Source organism: Electrona antarctica (assembly GCF_951216825.1).
Source record: "Electrona antarctica genome assembly, chromosome: 14".
NCBI classification, from domain to species: Eukaryota; Metazoa; Chordata; class Actinopteri; order Myctophiformes; family Myctophidae; genus Electrona; species Electrona antarctica.
In genome coordinates this window covers 3,309,399-3,333,357 of record NC_136795.1, presented here as the reverse complement: position 1 = coordinate 3,333,357, position 23,959 = coordinate 3,309,399, and the positions used below count along the sequence as shown (strand labels likewise).

The following is a 23,959-nucleotide window of genomic DNA, read 5'->3' as shown; positions in this document are numbered from 1 at the left end:
GATGTAGTTATTAGTTATTGATAGAAGAAGTGATGGATAGATTTAGTGTACCAGAATGTTAGACAGATCCCAGATTGTGAATGTTGCTGCAACATTGCTGCTTTCTCATATGAAACAACAGCAAAGAAAGAGAGGGATGAGAGAGAGAGAGAGAGTCAGGATGACACAACTATATTCAGCAGGATTCAAACACATGTAGTGTGAGTTGAGGACAGCCTTATTACTGTCCTCAGCAATTAGTGGCACGGTATTATAATTACTCCCGTGTCGGCAGTGGCGTGCACAGACATTTAGAGGGACAGGTGCTCAAGTGAAAAAAGGACACCTTGTGCAGCGCGTGGAACCGGCCGGTTGCCTTAATAGTGTGAGATTTATAGATTTTGGGGCCTAAATAATATATTAGAACCTTTTTTATCAAGAACTGGTCAATATGTAGAATGGGTGGGACAGATTTTCCTGAAACTTGGTGGTGCATCCTAGATTTGAAGTCCCTCCTTATTTTAAACAGAATTGAGTTGTATGCAAAATGACATCAGCGGAAATATATATATTTTTTACAGGTCTTGCTTTTGGGCCCAAATCCCTCTGGCTATTTAACTTTGACATTGGCCCGGGTTGATTGTTGCTTGCTCGGGGGCCAACAAAGCACCTGAGTGAGTTCGAGGCATAGTAGTAGCTTTGAGATTTGGAGAAGTTGGATCTGTAGACTGAGAGGATGTCAGTTTGAATCATGGCTATACTTCAACAGCTCTGAATGTGTATCACTGTGTGAATGTGTAGCAGGAAGTGACTGGAAACGTACAAGAGTGTGCCGGTAACATACCCTGAGCAAATATAGGGCAAGAAAGAAAGAAAGAAAGAAAGAAAGAAAGAAAGTGTCTTAAAGGGAAAAAATCAGACCAGTCTGAAGCGCCTGCAACAGCACCCCCTATTGGTACTCTAAACATCGGGACATAGGGACATAGGTTAGGACATAGGTTGGGACATAGGGACATTGCTGTTCCTTGGAGTGGTTGCACCACTCAAAAATATATGTTAATGACGTTTAGAAGATTTAGAAACTTTCCTGGGGGTCATTATGTGTGTAATATGTGGTTTTAGATATTTTAGATTTTAGCAGTGAGCCCAGTGGCTCTGATGTCATGGACACTGGGCTCACTTACTTCCTGGACTACATCAAGGTTAATCAAATAAGGTTAGGAAGCGAAGACCGTACGGTGGACTCCATGTTGCTCCCTGGAAGGAAAGAAACATGCGCAATGGGCTATATGCAGCCAACATTTCCGCGTTCAGCTTCCTTGGTCTCAATTGCGCATGTTTCTTTCCTTCCAGGGAGCAACATGGAGTCCACCGTACGGTCTTCGCTTCCTAACCTTATTTAATTAACCTTGGACTACATGTTGTCTCTGTAAGACAGCCCTCCGTAAGACAGGAGGAGCAGTGCACCAAAGCATTATGGGAATTGTAGTCCAGGAAGGAAGTGATCCCAGTGTCCATGACATCAGAGACACTGGGCTCACTGCTAAAATCTCCAAAACCACACATTACACACATAAAGACCCCCAGGAAAGTGTTCTAAATCTTCTAAACGTCATTAGTGTCCCATTGACCCCTTTCACCCCATTTTGGGCATGCCGTTGCGCATATACCGGTAGGTAAAAACGTTCAAACAACTTCAAACAATGTTTGATTCGGGCTTAAGTGGTTATCCAGAAAACGTAAGGCCTGTCATGGCTTGTTTGTTCCTTGTTAGTATAATGTCCATATAAAATACAATACTCTTGTATGACGTAGCCTACCATTTCAAGCACATAAAATATCTATGTATAGAGGGTATGCGCGTGACATCATCATCAAACCAGTAAAGTTATGCAGGAACGCCTACTGTGTGGCAAAAAACTACTTTCTGGCCTTGACAGCCCAGACATGCACACAGAAAAGTCATATCTGATTGCATTAAACAACATTAAACAATGTTAAACTCACTTTGCATGTTGCTTTGCCACTCGATTTACCACTCGATGTGCCATTTACTTTAAGCATGCGCATACCCTCTATAGCAGGGGTGGGCAACTTTGACGATGGAGAGGGCCACTATATTTCCACACTCACTCCCTAGGGCCATATATTACTGTCGTCGCAAAAATAGCCGATCTACAAGCGCGACGCGTTTTGAGCTTGTAGATCGGCTATTTTTGCTATATTCGAATTTAAATGTTGAATTATTTTTTACTATTTTTGAATTGGAATCCTGAAAATTAACATTTTTTATGTAATTTAGACTGAAGTAATTAAAGCGGGTCATGTTTGCATGTTGTGGAATTGTAACCAATATTATATCAGTATCCTGACATTAACCTGAGGGCCACATTAAGTGAAGGTGGGGGCCGCATGTGGCCCCCGGGCCGCCAGTTGCCCACCCCTGCTCTATAGTATCCGCTTGCTTCTACTGTCTGACCGTGAATAATTGTTCTATGCTGATTCCTTTGAACAATCATTGGTCACTTGAATTATAATTCTTGCATTCTTCAAAGGTCATAAAACACAAGCTCTTTGAAATGTACTGCTTACTGGCTATACTGCACATTTGCTTTCTGCTTTTGAACCTTATGTTACTAGAAAGGAATTACATTTTCAAAAGCTTTAATTATAGAATTGACAAGGCAGACCTGAAAGGCTTCACTGAGTTAATTATTAACACCCCATAATGTACACCCCTCCCTCATTAACCCATTGTGGGCGGGAACCCCTTTTGGTACTGTTAGCATTATGTTATGCTTTAGCTATTGAAAAATAGCAGATCTACAAGCTCATAGCACGCCACCGAGTGGCGCGCTACGAGCTTGTAGGTCTGCTATTTTTGAAAAATCGAAGAACGACTGACATAGAAACATAGCTTTTTCAGAAAACTGTCAGGATTTAGAAGACATTTTTAGAATCTGATCTCAGGTCAGAATGGGTTCAAACTGATCTAAAATGTGTTGAGACATTGATTAGGCCTTATAAACAGTATCTGTTCAGCATCACATTTTGTATGACAACCCCCATACTGTAAATTAGGTCATGGGAAATATTACTAAGAGAGGATCAAAGAGACAATTCTAGACTATTCAGACATCCTCCTCCATCCAGCCTGACACAATGGACACGGAACTAATGTCTTTGATGCACATGCTTGTAGATAGTTGAATTACTTAATAAATAATACGTCAAATAATCATTGTCAAAATTAAACAAATGAACTAATCAAGTGCTCTACATTATTTTACAAGTGCACTTTTTATTGGCCTAAAGTATTGTCTATATATATACATTCATGAATCCACTTGCTGACCGGCTGTCGGCCGAGCTTTTTTTTTTTTTTTTTGAGGGGCGCTAGTCCCTCCTATATACAGGTTTAATGTTTGTCTTTAGTTCAATGTTTGTTTTGTAAACGCCATTGACAATGAAGGGAACATTTACGTCATAATGTGCCTCATTACGTCATATTGTCTCTGTATTGTTAATGGCGTTTAATGTTTGTGTGGCACCGTTTGTTTTACATCACCATTACATCACCTAATCAGCATGAGTTAGACTTTAATATATTAGTGCCCCTCACTTCACACGGGTGTGATTTTTATATAGGAGTTTACCATTAACAACCTATATAAGGCAAAAATGTCAAAATGTCATTAAGTAGCATGTGACGTGTTAAACTAGAGGGTTCTCATGATTCTGAATCCATTCCAAGCATTAGTTTTGCACAAAAAACACTCCTTCGGCTAAAAACAGCCATAGCCGTCATCACAAATGTGATGAGGTCAGCACCTCAAGTGGCCGTTTCTAACCCTAACCCTAAAGCATGATGACATTCTAAATAACAGATTCAGATATTTCAGCCACAGCCACTGCTAAAAGGTGGAGAAAATCAGTCGAGTGACATGGTCAGGTGACCACAGTATAAATGTGACTTAAGATCACCATGTGCAACAATGCCATGCGTCTCAGCCCCAACGAGCCTAATCACCCGACATCAGAGCCTGAACTCAGCCTGTTGGGCCTAGTTCACACCTACACAACAAATGTTTGGTCCGTGTGTGATGCCTGATTGCTTTTTGATTGCTGCTCCAATTCATTTTCAATGGGAGTCACATGGTTTGACCAAACATTTTTGTTTGATGAGGGGGGAGCAATCATTAATCAGCGATCAAACACAAATGTTTGATCAAACCATGTGACTCCCATTGGAAAAGCATTGTGGTGGCCCAAAAAAACAAAAAAACGACCAAACATTGCTTGATTGGTGTTTGGTACGTGTGAATGAGGCCTTGCTGAGCAGCAAATCCCTGCAGCACATTTTCCAGCATTATAGGCTAACGCTTCCCAGTCTGGCCAGCGGAGTGCACTGCAGGTTATGGCAGCTAGTAGGCCTACAATTCCATATAAATTAGGTTTTGGACGAGAAGGTGTACACATACTGTAGGTTTTCTAATTCAGTGTAGGCATATATCACTCTCACTCAGTACAAGGTTGTTCTAATCTAAACACCATGCAAACAGATTTATAAAAGTTTTAGCTGGACACAGGGCACCATTCACCACTAGAGGGACCATTACTGTTCTCCCTTGAAGCCCTGTGTGATAGAAAAGTCTTCAGAGGCATCTAGTGGTAGCAATATGATAGTACAGCAAAGTCTGCTATCTATGGCAGGGACCAGGGGTGGGCAACTTTGTGATGGAGAGGGCCACTATATTTCCACACTCACTCCAGAGGGGCCACATTGCATATTAGTGTCGTGGCAAAAATAGCCGATCTACAAGCTCAAAGCTTGTCGCAGTGTGACTCGTTTTGAGCTTGTAGATCAGCTATTTTTGCTATTTTTGAATTGGAATCCTGAAAAGTGGTTAGGGTTAGGTTTTCTTTTTATTTGAATTGCATTTAGTTATAGTTATGTTGACTTTATGAAGTAAATATAAATATTTGGACATAGAAAAGGACAATAACATTTTAACACTAGTAATTAGCTGAAATCAATATAATATATCAGTATTCTGATATTAACCTGTGGGCCGCATTAAGTGATAGTGGGGGCCGCATGTGGCCCCCGGGCCGCCAGTTGCCCATGTATGATCTATGGCATGCACATTCTTCAATTTACACACAGAGATTAGCAAAACATACATCAAAAAGTATTTTTGATACAAATTACTGGGTCAAAATGTGTACCACATTACAAACAAATACAAAATACTGGTCTGAGAAATGTATTTGAGATACAAATACGTATTTTGTATTTTGAAAATACTGATGCAATTATTAGTCAATTCATAGATTGATTGGCCAAGTGTTAAATTAATTGCCTATGTCAGAAATTCTAATCTACTGTACTGTACTTCACAGACACCATGTTACTGACACCAGGATAGACCAGGACACTGACGCCAGGATACTTACCAGAAGTACTGACCAGGATACTGACACCAGGATAGACCAGGACACTGACGCCAGGATACTTACCAGAAGTACTGACCAGGATACTGACAATATGGACACTTACCAGGATACTGACAGGATACTGACACCATGGACACTTACCAGGATACTGACAACAGGACCATGATACTGACACCAGGATACTGACACCATGGACACTTACCAGGATACTGACACCAGGATACTGACAACAGGACCATGATACTGACACCAGGATACTGACAATATGGACACTTACCAGGATACTGACAGGATACTGACACCATGGACACTTACCAGGATACTGACAGGATACTGACACCAGGATACTGACAACAGGACCATGATACTGACACCAGGATACTGACACCATGGACACTTACCAGGATAGTACTGACACCAGGATACTGACAACAGGACCATGATACTGACAGCAGGATACTGACACCATGGACACTTACCAGGATACTGACGACAGGATACTGACACCAGGATACTGACAACAGGACCATGATACTGACACCAGGATACTGACACCATGGACACTTACCAGGATACTGACGACAGGATACTGACAACAGGACCATGATACTGACACCAGGATACTGACAATATGGACACTTACCAGGATACTGACACCAGGATACTGACAACAGGACCATGATACTGACACCAGGATACTGACACCATGGACACTTACCAGGATAGTACTGACACCAGGATACTGACAACAGGACCATGATACTGACAGCAGGATACTGACACCATGGACACTTACCAGGATACTGACACCAGGATACTGACAACAGGACCATGATACTGACACCAGGATACTGACACCATGGACACTTACCAGGATAGTACTGACACCAGGATACTGACACCAGGATACTGACACCAGGATACTGACACCATGGACACTTACCAGGATAGTACTGACACCAGGATACTGACAACAGGACCATGATACTGACACCAGGATAATGACACCATGGACACTTACCAGGATAGTACTGACACCAGGATACTGACACCAGGATTGACCAGCATACTGACGCCTGGATACTGCCATGGATACTGATACAGTATCACAAATAATCAAATATTAGGCTTGTGCAATAATGTATAGTTATCACAAATGTAAACTATCATTAAATCATAACATTTCCAGGAGGCTTATTGTTCGCTAGTTGAGGTGATGATATGAAGTATGTATCAAGACCTGTCCTATACTCACTCTGCCTCTCATTGGGTCTGGGCACACCTAAGAGTCCATGCCAAAGGAAGCTGTCTGCCGGGGTCTCTTCCGGGTTTTTAGACAGCTGGTGGATGGAAATTAAGCTCCACCCACGCAGCAGATTGCCGCGTCGGTCAGATTCCCGGAAAAGCTTTACCCCAGCGGCATTCTGGCTTCCTGGAAGTTCAGATGTGCCCTGCAGGCTGATTGGTGGTTGAATTTGTTCAAAGGGTGGGTAAACCAATCAGAAGTGACATATCACATATCACTTTAATCCAGCAGTATAAACCTGTGTGTAAATATTACAATTTCATACTGACGTATATTTACGTATATAAAATACCGAAAATACAAGATCTGAAAGTACCTTGATACAAATTACACAAATGTATTACAAAAAAAAGTTAAATGTGTATTTTTATATATGCCTATTTATTATTCTCAAGAGAAAAATAACTATTTGCAATTGTTTGGTTGAGACAAAAAAGAGAGACAACTATCATTATATAAATATTTATTTTCAACCCCATGGAGTGAAGTTATGCAAAGATTTGAGAGGAATAAAATGCTTTTCGTTTTACTTATAATGCTTTCATTTTTACTCATTCCACTCCAGCTGTTCAGTCATTCCTGTTTGTACAGCATGTAATGCATGAAGACAATAGCAATAACAATTTAACGCATGGTGTTGTGTGCTGGCACACTACACACTACACACTCTGTCTTTCTTTTATCTGTATTGTATTGTGTTTTTGTATGGACATAGTGTTGGGTGCTGGCACATATGCACACATGGCATCAACGCATGGTGTTGGGTGCTGGCACACTACACACTCTGTCTTTCTTTTATCTGTATTGTATTGTGTTTTTGTATGGACATAGTGTTGGGTGCTGGCACACTACACACTACACAGTACACACTGTCTTTCTTTTATCTGTATTGTATTGTGTTTTTGTATGGACATAGTGTTGGGTGCTGGCACACTACACACTACACACTCTGTCTTTCTTTTATCTGTATTGTATTGTGTTTTTGTATGGACATAGTGTTGGGTGCTGGCACATATGCACACATGGCATCAACGCATGGTGTTGTGTGCTGGCACACCACACACTCGGTCTCTCTTTTATCTGTATTGTGTTTTTGTATGGACATAGTGTTGGGTGCTGGCACACTATACACTCTGTCCTTCTTTTATCTGTATTGTATTGCATTGTATTGTATTGTACTATATGTGTCATTGTATGTTTAGTTTTACTACCATTTTAAGAGCCTGCTCAGGGACTACAGATGTAAATTAGCTCATGGCTAACTCTGGCACATTTACATGGAAGTGAAAACTGAAATGTTGATTAATGAGCATTGTCCCTGTCAAATAAATAAAAAACCCATTTAGGCTTGACGTCGATATTTCAGTGGTGCTCAATATTTCATGTCAAGGACCCCAAAAACTATATGTAATATGCCCCCCATCTGAAAATATGTTGTTCCAGGGACCTCCCCAGAAGCAAAGATTTTAGTTAAAATGTTCACTCTGTAATAATATATATATTCAAAGATTTGCGCCACATTTTCACGATTTTTCAAAAATAGCAGACCTACAAGCTCGTAGCGCGGCACTCGGTGCCACGCTATGAGCTTGTAGATCTGCTATTTTTCAATAGCTAAAGTATAACATAATGCTTTAAAACACCAAAAGGGGTTCCCGCCCAAAATGGGTTAAAATAGCTTTAGTGTATTATGGTGTTTTGCTTATATATTTCAATATATAAGTGACCGCCTATACCCTATACCGGTCTTTGCTGTTTTTTCAGAAGGATTTAGAATTCAAAGTTGATATTGTATAATATATGGATCAAGACTAAGGGCTCCATTTTCGTCACCGCTAAACCCCTTATCCCTAAACTTCTTTGCCTTTTTTTTTTTACTATTTTGCAAAATCTTTTTGAATAGTTAAAATAGTCTACAAGCTCACAACGTGTCAGTGTAGATTGGCTAGTTGAACTATTCAAAAATGTTTTTCAAAATAGTAAAAAAAGGCAAAGAAGTTTAGGGATAAGGGGTTTAGCGGTAAATGGAGCCCTCTGAGTCTGCAGAATACATGCGATAATTAATATACACTACAGGAAATGCCTGTAGTAATATGGAACTCTCCTCTACCCTGGATTATTTGAACCCTGTTTCATGCGCAAGTCCTGAAAGTCTTACCATTGATCTGCCTGCGAGCCTGCCTGCTTGCTCAGGGGATAAAATGAATCCTGACCATCAGGTCAACATTCATGTCAGATCCTGCGTCTAGGTGAGACATGACCTTTGACACGACCTAAATGTCTCAATAGAAGAGCAGGGAGACAAATTACAACCACCACACAGTGTTGGCAGCAAATTTTGATTTTAGTTTTAGTCATTAGTCTCTTGAATAGTTTTCATTTAGTTTTAGTCACATTTTAGTCACCTGGAATGTTTTAGCGTTAGTCTAGTTTTAGTTGACTAAATATCATGATATTTTAGTCGACTAAATCTACAGTTGATTTAGTCAACGGCTTGATGCCGTCGTTATGGCTGATTTTACACTTGCTGATTAGTGGATTCATTTATTTGTGGCCCCCAGTGACCTCCACCAAATGACCGGAACTACTTAATATTCACCAAAACCAGCCCAGAACTCACACCACGGGACTCAGGCAATCAATCAATTAAATTAAAAGTATTTCCTAGGAAAAAACAAAAGGTTACAAAGTTTCAAGTCATTTTGATTGTTTTTGTTTGAGGAGGGAGGAGGTTGCAAGAATACATGAATGTTTGTAGGTATTAACAAAAAAATTGAGTGGTGACTTCCTATACAATACAGTGTGTTAGTTATATTGTTCTAAAATCTTCTAGACTCCAAGTATCATACAAAATATTGTACCTTAGCTACACTTAACTGCACTTAAATGGTCTTGTTATTATATTGCACAGTGCACAGAACATATACTAGATATCCAGGGATGCATTCTCAAAAATTAAATACATTAGACTAGAATCTTTGATGAAACAGACAGACTCACCAAGCAATATTGCATATTTTGCAAAGTAGGCTATTTTATACTATTGCAGGCATTAAGACCAGTAAAATCAATCAACAAAACATAATTTATACAGCATCCAGTGTCCAGTGTCCACTCTTAGAATTGGTCTAGTCAAGACTAATGGAAAGAAAAATCAAAACCTCTGTTGCATTCATAGTCTTTCATTTTACATCCACAAATGGGAAACATAAACAACTAAACAACAACTAAACTGTAACTAGATATAATGTAATGATGCAACATCTAAATGCAATAGTAAAAATCTTTTGGAGATTTTCCCCAGTTATTTATGTTCAGTTCAGCAATCTGTGCCATGCTTCGTTTATGAAAGATGTCTGAATCTTAATCTGAGAATCCCCCAGAAATCATGCTGTTATACTGCTTTTAGAATTATTTTCTTTCAAAACTCTTGGTTATAAGTTGTTAATGCTGTTCAGTTAACTTAAAGGACCACTTCACCACTTTTCAACCTATCTTCATATAATAGGTCCTCACTAATAAATAATAATCATGATAAAATGGCACCATTTTTTTCTACTCAGTCTGTGTCTCATAGGAGGGCTGTGGGCAGTTCCAGGTGTGGAACTACCAGGGGGGGGGGGTGTAGTCCCCCCCCGGCCTGTGACTCCAGGGGGCCCGTGACCACACAGCGTTACACAGTCACTCACGACAGATACCCATTCAAAGCCTTATCTCTCAGGGCGCTACAAATATATCTACACATCCTGTAAGTTCACTTAAGAAATAAAACTAGTGTTGACTAATCATTACAAGTATAGCTCTTATTTTGAAGAGGAAGTGGAAGTCTGTTTTGGTTGTAGCCTACTTCCATGACAGACAGTTGGTTTTCCAGATCATGATGCCTGGGAGGAGGGACTGAACTAAACATTGATTAGAAGTGATGGTGGTGGTGGATTGCTTTTAGCCAAAGTTTATATTACCATATGAAAGCCATGATGCTGCGCATCTTTGACTTAAACAATGTGTACACACTTTGGAATATACGCTAAACATGGTGGTAGTGGATCCTATCGAGCTACTGCGGCGGTATATAGGTGAGCATTAGGTGAGTAATTCATTTATTGTAAAAGTATCACGCTGACGCTGGTAAAATCATCAGCATCAGCTGCCCCCAAAACATTAACAGGTAGGCAGGCAGGCTACAGTAGGCCTACAGTACTAGTGTCACTGCCTGCAAGGATGTACTTGGAACTGTTGGCCCGACTTGGCCGCTGTGTCATATTCATTTTAGTTTAGAAGTGGGTCCACCGTGACTTTTACCTGCAGCTCCGCAGTCTGGTGCTTGCACACATGCAGCAAGCATACAAAGAACTACCATTTGTAGCTTGTCTGACACCTTAATCAAGTTGAGGGAGCTGCAGTTGCTGGGATATGTTTGTTTAAAGGGGGGGGGGGGGGGGGGGGGGGGGGGGCCTTGGGAGTCAGGTTCGGCCATAGAGTATATATATAATAGAGACTGAACTGGCGCGAAGCTCCGCCCCCCCAGCTATTCATGTCAGTGGAAGTTGCTCAGTGGCGTTTTGAAGCACCCGGAAGACTGCCGGAAGTCCCTCCCAGGACCTCAACTTTGAGGTCCTGAGTGACGTAGGGCAACTGAGCGCTCAACGTTAAAGCCCAGCTGCACGGGGTTTCCCGGTCATGAATCCACGGGTCCGCCTGTAGTCCCTCCTCCTACCACTAGGACCCAGAGCTTCAACGTTGGAAAGTCTGCCTGCCCCCTTGGGTTCGGCGGGGCCCGACCCCCCCCCCGGCCCGGTACCAAGTTGCTCCACCAATGGGCTGTTCAGAAACCCGTCCACCAGTGACATCATCGATGGGGAATCCAAGCTAATAGAAACTGCAGGCTTTCTAGTCCTGAAAAGTTGCAATGCGAAAATGAAAGCCATAATCTACTATATAATGCGCCACGTCTCTGCGTACATGTGTGTACGGTTGTAATGCACGTAACTCGAGAACCGTCTGACCCACCGACTTCACATTCGACACACGCGTCCCACACCCCCACAGGGAGTGCAGTGCCAGGTATCGAGTCGGTCGGACCCACAGTTCTCCAGAACCACCACAAAAGGCTCTGGTCAGGCTCTGCCAGTGGGCCTAATGAGGCCAACTCCTTTCACCTGGGCCAGGCTCTGCCAGTGGGCCTAATGAGGCCAACTCCTTTCACCTGTGCAATTTCCAGCCTCTGCCTCAGCCAACTGAGGCTCAACCAATCAGGCTCTGACAGTGGGCCGAATTGATTGCCAAGTACACTTTTCAGTTTGCAGTCTCCACACACAGGCACATACACAGATCTCCATGTGGGACACCGGCTGACAGTTAAAACGGGTGATATGACAACGTATATCATTAGGTTCCCAAGTTGCATCGTTCCCAAGTTGGCCGGTGGCCGACTGCGACGGGCACGTACATGTCTAGTTCTCACAATAATACAAATCTAAATCTTGTTTAAAAACAAATCTGTTTAACGATGATGTCACTGGTGGACGGGTTTCTGAACTTCCCACAGCCCTCCTATGAGACAGAGAAAAAGGAATTGTGCCATTTTTATCATGATTATTAGAGAGGATCTATTATATGAAGATAGGTTGAAAAGTGGTGAAGTCCTTTAACACTGTGTGGCCATGTATGTATGGCAACTTATATAGAGTGTATGCACGTGACATCATCATACCCGGAAGTTATGCAGGAACGCCTACTGAGTGGCAAAAAACTACTTCCTGGCCTTGACAGCCCATACAGTCAAACAGAAAAGTCCTATTTGATTGCATTAATTGATTGATGATTGCATTTAAACAACATTAAATTCACTTTGTCACTCACTTTGCCACTCGATCTGCCATTCACTTTATGCATGCGCATACCCTCTAGAAACATACCCTCTAGAAACAAACATACCCTCTAGAAACAAACATACCCTCTAGAAACATACCCTCTAGAAACAAACATACCCTCTAGGAACAAACAATCACAGACTAAAGTTCAAATACAGGCAAGGCATGACAGGGTTTCAGTGTCTGTAGTACAACTATATTCTGGAACTATACGTGCAGAATACATAAAAGAACAAGCCCTCTTCAAGACAAAACCAGGTCTATACAACAGGGACGTGCAGAGGGTGTTAGAGGGGCAGGGGCTGAAATCCCGTAAGAGGGCACCTTTGGACAAAAATAGCTGATCTACAAGCTCTCAACGCGTCGCAGCGCGACGCGTTGAGAGCTTGTAGATCAGCTATTTTCGGGCCGCAACCCCAGCACTTGGAGGTGCGGCCGTGTACGACATGGATTTCTAAACAAATCAGTTCAACGCAAAATGCTGCGTTCACGTTCAAGAGACTTCGGAAAAAAAGCCATTCTCCTGAACGCTGCCTTCCGGTATGGCATGCAAAGGAGAGGTGTGGCATTTGCATTCTTTCAGCGTAGTAAATGCTGCATTCGTGGTCTGGAAAGGGCAGTTGTTTTACAGACAGGTAAAAGGGCAGGGGCTGAAGCCCCCCTTTGATGTCTATGTGTGTACGTCCCTGCTGCTATACAATATGGACTCTGTGGGGTGGGGGGGGTAGGATGCAGGAGGTAGGAGGTAGGGGGAGGTAGGATGCAGGAGGTAGGAGGTAGGGGGAGGTAGGATGCAGGAGGTAGGAGGTAGGAGGTAGGGGGAGGTAGGATGCAGGAGGTAGGAGGTAGGGGGAGGTAGGATGCAGGAGGTAGGAGGTAGGGGGAGGTAGGATGCAGGAGGTAGGAGGTAGAAGGTAGGATGCAGGAGGTGGTAGGATGCCGGAGGTAGGAGGTAGGATGCAGGAGGTAGGAGGTAGGGGGAGGTAGGATGCAGGAGGTAGGAGGTAGGAGGTAGGGGGAGGTAGGATGCAGGAGGTAGGAGGTAGGATGCAGGAGGTAGGGGGAGGTAGGATGCAGGAAGCACTATACTTTCCCATAGCTCCCTTGCTATGACCATGCAGTGGTGGAAAGTAACTAAGTATATTTTTGAGGTATTTGTACTTTACTGAGGTTTTACTTCTACTCCACTAGATCTCAGAGGCAAATATTGTACTTTTACGCCGCTACAATTATTTGAAAACTTTAGTTACTTTGTAGATTTAGATCATTATTACAAAACACACTAATAATAATTGAATGGGACATTCTGCACTCGGTACTTTTACCTTGAGTACATTTTGATACCAAACTTTTGTAATTTTACTCAAGTAAATTGTATATTCCGGGCTTTTACTTGTAACAGAGTATATCTACACTGTACATTGCAGTATTGATACTTTTACCTAAGTAAAGAATAAAAGTACTTTTTTCCACCACTGGCTACGACTCGGCCTTATAGGCCATTGAATCCAGAGGGATCGTGGTGCGCAGAATGTCAAACTCCCTCTGGTGGTGGTCCATGCCCAGTACACACATGACATGACCGCCTGACGTCATGGTGGCGCCATTGTCCCGTAACATCTTCTGGAAGTCTGCGGAAACCAACGTCATCTTCTCTTCCCTCTCCTTCGCCACGACCCGAGAGGGATGGAAGATGTTGTCGTCCTCCTCCTCGTCGTCCTCGTCCCCGTAGCTCAGCGCCACCTCATTCTCGTAGCAGAAGGCACTGAGCGACCTGGGAATGATGAAGTCTTGTTCCTTATTGGTGGATTTCGACACTGCCGCCGCGGCGGAGGAGGAGGCGGCGGAAGAGGGCCGGCTGGCGGCCTCGTCGATCTCCTTGGCGCTGAGGTGGGTCATGGTCGGCACCTCGTAGGTCTTATGGAAGCGGGCGTAGTCCACCTTGTAGCGGCCCCGGTCTTCAAAGACCACAGACTCGAACCTTTGGCCCCAGAATATCTCACTCGCCAGGTAGGAGCTGCGGAACTGCGTGGTCATGGCCGTGGCCTCCACCATCCCCTCGAGAATCACCACGATTTCAAAGTTATCGGACTCCAGACCTGCCCTGCTCAGCGCGTACAGTGGGCTGTCCTTGTCGATCTCGTGTACTATAACTAGCGGAGACACCAGGAGCAGCCTGTCTATGCCCGTATCGTAGCCCACGTTGATGTCCATCTGTTCCAAGGGAATGAACTCCCCTTCGGCCGTGACGTGAGGCCGTATGAGCTGGGCACGTACGTGAGCCTCCACAATGTGGCTCTTGCGCAGGTTTCCTATTCGCCACATGAGGCACAGCTTGCCGTCGCGCACGGCAATGACGGCGTGTTTGGAGAATATGAGGGTCTGATTCCTCTTCTTTGGCCGCGCCATCTTGGCCATCATGGTGCCGATCATGAAGGAGTCGATGATGCAGCCCAGGATGCACTGTGCTATCACCGTCAGCACGGCGACCGAGCACTCCTCTGTGACGCAGCGCCAGCCGTAGCCGATGGTGGTTTGGGTCTCCATGGAGAACAGGAGTGCCCCGACGAAGCCGTGAACGTGGAGCAGACACGGCCGCCACAGTTTCTGCCCTCCGACGTAGCTGTCGCCCCCAACACCACCAAGTCCACTGGGCATCACCCCGACCATCATCCCGTCGGTTTGCATCCCAGGGTGCTCGTCGAAGTCCCCGTGTGCCAGCGAGGCAAAGTAATAGATGAGGCCAAAGAAAAGCCAGGAGACCACAAAACTGGTGCAGAAGATGAGCAGCAGGTACCTCCAGTTGATGTCCACGCAAGTGGTGAAGATGTCGGCCAAGTAGCGCTGTCTCTTCTCTTCCATGTTGGAGAACACCACGTTGCATTGACCGTTCTTCTTCACGAAGCGGCTCCGCAGGTGACTGGAGGCCCCGGTCAGGATCTTGCCATTGAAGATGCTCATGCTCCCTTGTTGTTCCCGCATGCAGGTGGAGGTGGCTCCGGACCTCCTCCTGCTGTCTGTGTCCGTCTGGCAGGCCGAGTGGAGCTGGTAGCTGGGGGAAGAGCAGGCCGAGTGGAGCTGGTAGCTGGGGGAACTGTGGCTGATACGAAGTGCTAGGCTAGAGATCTTCTGTTGCTCCTCCTCTGGTATGTCTGATACGCTGCTGTACCTATATCACAACGACAGACGGAACACAATTAAGGGTTTAACAGTTTTGATTAAATATGTACCAAATTACCTCAAGATGAAATGCAGGATTTCCCCTGATTTGTTCAATTTGTTCTTACATTTGGTTAAATAATGTATTCGTGTAGCCTAACTGAAAGAGATCTTGCACAGAGACTGCATCCAGAGAGTAGATTCACGAAGATGCCTTTCTGTCAAGAAATTCCTTATGGAGTATGGAAGCGCTCGTTATCAGTAAAGCAACCTCCTGCTGCCTCCTGCATTATGTGCAAATTCAAAACAGGTGGTACGCATGGGCCGTTGAGTGATATTCAACGAGTGCTTCCAAACTCCAACACTTCCAAAATCACATGCATTACAAATGGAATTTCTTGACAGGAAGTAGCTCATAATATATATGTCTACGGTGGATTTGTATGAAACAAACACTTTACAGATAGAAAGAGGATAATTCAAGCTTTCCCTACAGCTGCAATGTTGGTGAGTTTGACGTTGTTTAATATAATTAGATAGAACTTTTCTGTTTGGATGAATGGGTTGTCTATGGGAAGTATCACCTAGGTAGCACCTTGCTGGCAAGATGGCTGCGGTCTGAATATGGCCCATGGGGGAGCTAGGCCCCATTATCAGTCATACAACAACAGCTGGGGGCGAGGCTTCAGGTGAGTGGTGCAAAGGTGAAAACCAGGTATACTAAACTAAATAACTGGTGGGTGTGGCCACATAAAAACATTAATAAAGGGGGTATGATAAAGGGGGAGGGGTTAGGGGAGGGGCTGATAGTGTGATGTCACTATATTATGTTTATTTCATTGGCCCGTTTGACTGTCAAGGGTTCAGCCTCCAGGAAGAAACCCTAAATACAAAGTTAATACACCATTGCACATAAAACAACATATATTGCTCATTGCTTAACTTCAGTAAATATTGCCCAAACCACTTTCCCTTGTGTATCAAACCTGACATACCTCTGAAGTCTCTTTTATGTTGGGGATTAGCAGAGTGGAACGGTGAGTTCAGTTTAGCTATATGTGAGAACTGCTGTCATGAGGGATTTAGGGATTATATTGTATCTGAGTAAGTCGGGCAAGTGATGGAGGCAGCTACAAAGTATACATTCCAAGTAAGAAATGACAGCCGAAAAACAATAATAACTAGATAAAGTGCCCCCGATCGGGGCACAGGTCTCCACCAGGGCAGGTCAGGTTGTGGCCTCCTGGTGTAAAAAAAATCACACCCGAGTGGTGTAAGGTCTTATATAGAATGATCAGCTGTGGTCTGACGTAATGTCTGACGTAATGAAATCACACCCGTGTGAACTGGGTGACCATAGCAACCATGCTCATTTTTTGAGCACAGACAGACAGACTAACAAAGCCAGTTGTAGGAGTGGTTTACACCACTCAAAAAACGTAGTAGTGAAATTAGACATTTTCACTAGTTTGGGTCTCAGGGAAAACGTCTAAATTTCGCTTTTGGGTCACGAGCTAAAATGTTTTGGGAACCACTGGTTTAGAGGCACCTCACCTCACCTCACCTCACCTCACCTCACCTCACCTCACCTCACCTCTAAACCACTGGTTTAGAGGCACCTCACCTGTTGGTCCTATGTGTTTCCATGGCACCAGTGTGACCAGGAGTTGGAGGTTTACTCCTCTCAAGGAATCATCCTGGCAGTGATGAATGGCCCACACAACAGACAACTGCTAAAAAGGGAGATAGATAACACAAATTATTTGTTTTCATTCAACCTTTATTTAAATTCTCGGAGAGACCATTGAGGGAACCCCTCATTTACAATGATGCCGAGATTACATATAGAAAAAAACAGTAATACAACAATATTAGTTACAACAAACCGTTAATTACAATTATAATGCAATCAGTTAAAACAGCAACATACAGGTGATGGACGGTTATTGAGTACATTTCTAAAATGACCAATTGATGCCAGGGTATTAAGTTTAAGTTCTTGTTGCAAGACATTCCAAGACTCAGGTGCACCGATGCTGAAAGCAGCCTTTCCAAGTTCAGAGTTGGCAAAAGGGACCAGAAGGCCTAGCCAATCACTGGAGCGAGTTACAATGCGACTAGGTTTCTGATGTAACATGGAAGAAATATATGATGGTAATTTCCCGACCAGGGATTTATATATGAAGAGGTACCAGTGATTATTGCGTCTTTCAGTCAGAGAAGACCAGCCTACATTTTCATATAGGGTACAGTGATGAGTATCATAGCTGTCTCCAGTGATGAACCTCAGAGCCGAGTGGTAAACTGAGTCCAGTGAGTGTGGAGGCAGCTGCATGACGATGCAGCTGCGTGACGATTTAATTAGCCACTTTCCCCCCCCCCCCCAGCATTCGATCAAATAGACGCAACGCAAGTCCATGGCTGACCTCTTGAAAATATATTTTATTATGTGTTGTTGATCAATGAGGAAGCAGTGAGGGAATAATCCCCAAGGAGAAGCAACATTTCTCAAAAATAAAAACTAGACAAATCCTTGCACAGGTGTTTTACCTTATATAATCTAATGGTCAATATAATTACGATATTGAACATTTTAAAGCATTTGTCTCCATGTCCAAGGTCTTCATGTTTCTGTGTGATATGCAGAGGTAGTAAGTACAAAAGTATATTGTTGTTTTTCTATAAGTTATGTATGTATAAAAGTTGTTGTTGTAAATGTTCCTCTTTGCACCCTGCAGGTACATGGTTTATGTCAGGGTATTCCCCTGAAATAAAGGTTTCAATCAATCAATAAATCTATCTATCTATCAATCAATCATGGACCGGCGGTGGCTCAGGCATAGAGTGGCTGGATGGTAACCGCAAGGTTGCTAGTTCGAACCCGGGCTCCCCCAGAGTGTCCTTGAGCAAGACACTGAACCCCTAATTACTCCTGATGTGCTGGTTGGTGCCTTGCATGGTTTCCGCTGCCATCGGTGTATGAATGTGTGAATGTAATGCAAAATCTTAGATGTAAAGCGCCTTGGATAAAGGCGCTATATAAATGCACCATTTACCATTTTAATCAAGGGTATGTTTTATTTGCATCTTCATTCACTCTTGCTCCCCTACATCCTACAATTTAAAGAAGGCAGGAGAGAGGGGATAACATATGACACGTGCTTTACTAGGTCAGCTACAGTTTAAAATAAATGTTTAGATTGCCCTATACCCCCTCCAAGTACTTGTTACTTTAGTATTCTTCAATGAAAACATTTATTTCCTATAGAAAATAAATATTGTGCAAGCATTTAAATATACTGCCAGTATATATTCAGCTAACAAAAAAACCCTGCCGTTTCCGAGGCTAATGTTCAGATGGCAGCAGATTCAGCTCTCCCTGCCAGCCACAGTTATTAGCTATGGCCATATGTGAGGCATATGTACTGTATCTATTCTACGGGATGGAGCGGGACAGATACACAGCCACTGAGAGCAGAGGGAACAGGGAACACAGGCAGATTGATTGTGGGAGTGTTGAGGAGGTGGTTGGGATTACGATTACGATTACTAAAACACAGAGGTAATCGCCATTGAAGAGGTTTACATCTAATTAGTTCGTTACATCTATACTACTAGTCTACTTGAGTAATGTACTAGCTTACAGTAAGCAACGTTTTTGAGTATCTGTACTTTTTTGGATACTTGACTTGATATGACTTTCACTCTATTTCAAAGCTCAAATATTGCACTTTTGACTACACTACTTTTTAATTATAAATACATTTCTATGAATCATTCTCACCTCCCATTGTCTGATAATCTACTGATATATAATGTTTGTTTGTCTGGGTTTTTGTTGTTATTAAAATAAAATTGTCCAATTGCTCCTATACTTACTTGTTAAAATTGCCTGAATAAAAAAAGACAAAAGAAGGAATCAGTATCAAGAAGCTAAATTGGACTAGGAGTAACAGTACTTGAATACTCCATGTACTGGCGTTGAGTACTTTGTCCCACTGCTAATAGGCTACAAACAAAGACAGCTGCCCATCCAAACATCTGGGATCACATACTGGTCTAGGGTCTGCTCTGGTCTCAACATCTGGGATCACATACTGGTGTAGGGTCTGCTCTGGGATCACATACTGGTCTAGGGTCTGCTCTGGTCTCAACATCTGGGATCACATACTGGTCTAGGGTCTGCTCTGGTCTCAACATCTGGGATCACATACTGGTCTAGGGTCTGCTCTGGTCTCAACATCTGGGATCACATACTGGTCTAGGGTCTGCTCTGGTCTCAACATCTGGGATCACATACTGGTCTAGGGTCTGCTCTGGTCTCAACAGAGCTATTTACACCTATTTCATCTCAATAAGAAATGTACCCGTACACGACTATACGAATGCCCTTTGAAAACACTCCAGGCATTATAGGATAAAAAATTAATAATGATTATAATTAAATGACTCATTACCACAAACAATCCACTAATCCAAGTTACTGTTTTGGAGGCTAGCATTCTTAACAGATTTTGGGCGGGAACCCCTTTTGGTGTTAGCATTATGTTATGCTTTAGCTATTGAAAAATAGCAGATCTACAAGCTCATTTTTGAAAAATCGAAGAACGACTGACATAGCTTTTTCAGAAAACTGTCAGGATGTAGAAGACATTTTTAGAATCTGATCTCAGGTCAAAATGGGTTAAAGCACAACAGAAAAGGTTATTATTAATAATAATAACAATACAGTGTGTCCAAGCCTTCAAGAGAAAGGCAACCTATTATACAGTATCATCGCTGTCGGGCAGAAACCTTGTATTTCTATATTTCATCTCTTTTGTTTTCTGAGCGGTGCACACCATCTCCAATTAATAGCTCTTTGTTTTCTGAGCGGTGCACACCATCTCCAATGAATAGCTCTTTGTTTTCTGAGCGGTGCACACCATCTCCAATGAATAGCTCTTTGTTTTCTGAGCGGTGCACACCATCTCCAATGAATAGCTCTTTGTTTTCTGAGCGGTGCACACCATCTCCAATGAATAGCTCTTTGTTTTCTGAGCGGTGCACACCATCTCCAATGAATAGCTCTTTGTTTTCTGAGCGGTGCTCACCATCTCCAATGAATAGCTCTTTGTTTTCTGAGCGGTGCACACCATCTCCAATGAATAGCTCTTTGTTTTCTGAGCGGTGCACACCATCTCCAATGAATAGCTCTTTGTTTTCTGAGCGGTGCTCACCATCTCCAATGAATAGCTCTTTGTTTTCTGAGCGGTGCACACCATCTCCAATTAATAGCTCTTTGTTTTCTGAGCGGTGCACACCATCTCCAATGAATAGGTCTTTGTTTTCTGAGCGGTGCACACCATCTCCAATGAATAGCTCTTTGTTTTCTGAGCGGTGCTCACCATCTCCAATGAATAGCTCTTTGTTTTCTGAGCGGTGCACACCATCTCCAATGAATAGCTCTTTGTTTTCTGAGCGGTGCACACCATCTCCAATGAATAGCTCTTTGTTTTCTGAGCGGTGCACACCATCTCCAATTAATAGCTCTTTGTTTATTTGAGCGGTGCACACCATCTCCAATGAATAGCTCTTTGTTTTCTGAGCGGTGCACACCATCTCCAATGAATAGCTCTTTGTTTTCTGAGCGGTGCACACCATCTCCAATGAATAGCTCTTTGTTTATTTGAGCGGTGCACACCATCTCCAATGATTAGCTCTTTGTTTTCTGAGCGGTGCACACCATCTCCAATGAATAGCTCTTTGTTTATTTGAGCGGTGCACACCATCTCCAATGAATAGGTCTTTGTTTATTTGAGCGGTGCACACCATCTCCAATGAATAGATCTTTGTTTTTTGAGCAGTGCACACCACCTCCAATGAATAGATCTTTGTTTTTTGAGCAGTGCACACCATCTCCAATGAATAGCTCTTTGTTTATTTGAGCGGTGCACACCATCTCCAATGAATAGCTCTTTGTTTATTTGAGCGGTGCACACCATCTCCAATGAATAGCTCTTTGTTTTCTGAGCGGTGCACACCATCTCCAATGAATAGCTCTTTGTTTATTTGAGCGGTGCACACCATCTCCAATGAATAGCTCTTTGTTTTCTGAGCGGTGCACACCACCTCCAGTGAATAGCTCTTTGTTTTCTGAGCGGTGCACACCATCTCCAATGAATAGCTCTTTGTTTTCTGAGCGGTGCACACCATCTCCAATGAATAGCTCTTTGTTTTCTGAGCGGTGCACACCATCTCCAATGAATAGCTCTTTGTTTTCTGAGCGGTGCACACCATCTCCAATGAATAGCTCTTTGTTTTTTGAGCGGTGCACACCATCTCCAATGAATAGCTCTTTGTTTTCTGAGCGGTGCACACCATCTCCAATGAATAGCTCTTTGTTTATTTGAGCGGTGCACACCATCTCCAATGAATAGCTCTTTGTTTTCTGAGCGGTGCACACCATCTCCAATGAATAGCTCTTTGTTTATTTGAGCGGTGCACACCATCTCCAATGAATAGCTCTTTGTTTTCTGAGCGGTGCACACCACCTCCAATGAATAGCTCTTTGTTTTCTGAGCGGTGCACACCATCTCCAATGAATAGCTCTTTGTTTATTTGAGCGGTGCACACCATCTCCAATGAATAGCTCTTTGTTTATTTGAGCGGTGCACACCATCTCCAATGAATAGCTCTTTGTTTTTTGAGCAGTGCACACCATCTCCAATGAATAGCTCTTTGTTTTCTGAGCGGTGCACACCATCTCCAATGAATAGCTCTTTGTTTTTTGAGCAGTGCACACCATCTCCAATGAATAGCTTTGTGTGTCCCTTTGTCCGTATGTCCCTATGGGTGTTTATACGACCTATTGACCCTGCTGCTTACAGAGTACGACCTATTGACCCCTGCAGCTGCTCGTGAGTGTGGTGGCATTCCAACCCTTTTTTGTAGGGCACACACACACACACACACACACACACACACACACACACACACACACAGTTCGCACATGTGCGACTTTTCATAAATTAATACATCGACAGTGTTGTGCAAAAGCACCGAAAGGCAGAACACAATCATGTGACGCCTTGTGAGCTTGTAGATCTGATACTGTATCTTTGAAAACCTTTGGGAAAGTGACTAAACAATATCTATTCTACAGTAGGCTATATTTGGATCCATTGGCATTATACCATATGCTATCGGTTCTTTTTTTAGTGTCCTGAAAAGTGAAGGTTTTGGACAAACTGTACCAGCTTTCCACCTGAGAGCGACGATTTATTACAGACTAGTGTGACCTCAGACTTAGCAATCATTGCATCATATTGGAATCATATCTGGCCATTAAGAATGGAGAGGTTTTCCAGACTGCATACCGAAATATATGCCTTATTTATGGCACATTTATGTGCTTTATGCCCCATTTATGCCCCATTTATGCCCCATTTACTGTATATATACGCGTTTTACTGCATTTATTATGCTATGCTGATGTGAATATTACTGAATGTTTTGATCATATCTTAGTTTGTCTTTTTATTATTATTGTCATTGAATGTTGTTGTATTATTATAGGACCCCACATAATTGCATTTTTCTTCTTTTACCTTTATTAGTAGTGAGTCACTAGTGACACATAAACCTTGATTCTTGGAGTATGGATTCTTCTTGCAGCATTAGGCTACTTACAGTATGTAAACACTTGGATTCTAATGTTGGAAAAAAATATTAATACAAGATTTCATTCTGACATTAAAGCTACAAACAGTTGTGGATCAAACCAGGTCAGTGATTCTTCATAATTGGGATGAAATCACTGTTTTGCAAGATTGCTGCATAAAAATAGTTTCATTGATGTCATCACTTGGCGCTGCTGGAATTAAGCCAAGCTGACCTGAGATCAGATTCTAAAAATGTCTTCTACATCCTGACAGTTTTCTGAAAAAGCTATGTTTCTATATGTCAGTCGTTCTTCGATTTTTCAAAAATAGCAGACCTACAAAGCTCGTAGCGCGCCACTCGGTGGCGCGCTACGAGCTTGTAGATCTGGTATTTTTCAATAGCTAAAGCATAACATGATAACACCAAAAGGGGTTCCCGCCCAAAATGGGCTAAGCCAAGCTGAGAGCTGGTTGAGTCCCTCTCACCACATGGATGCACATTACAGAAATGTGTCTGCATAACATCCAATCTCTGTTTATTT

General features: G+C 42.9%; 1 protein-coding gene across 1 annotated transcript; it reads right to left on the bottom strand.

Annotated features, from left to right (window-relative positions):
* Positions 1–14,094: 14,094 nt before the first annotated feature.
* kcnj4 (potassium inwardly rectifying channel subfamily J member 4) lies at positions 14,095–15,780 on the bottom strand (the record flags this gene model as incomplete). The annotated part of the gene is made up of 1 exon (XM_079519384.1): positions 14,095–15,780. The coding sequence occupies exon 1, from the start codon at positions 15,595–15,597 to the stop codon at positions 14,095–14,097; it is 1,503 nt and encodes a 500-aa protein (XP_079375510.1). The 5' UTR covers positions 15,598–15,780.
* Positions 15,781–23,959: the final 8,179 nt, after the last annotated feature.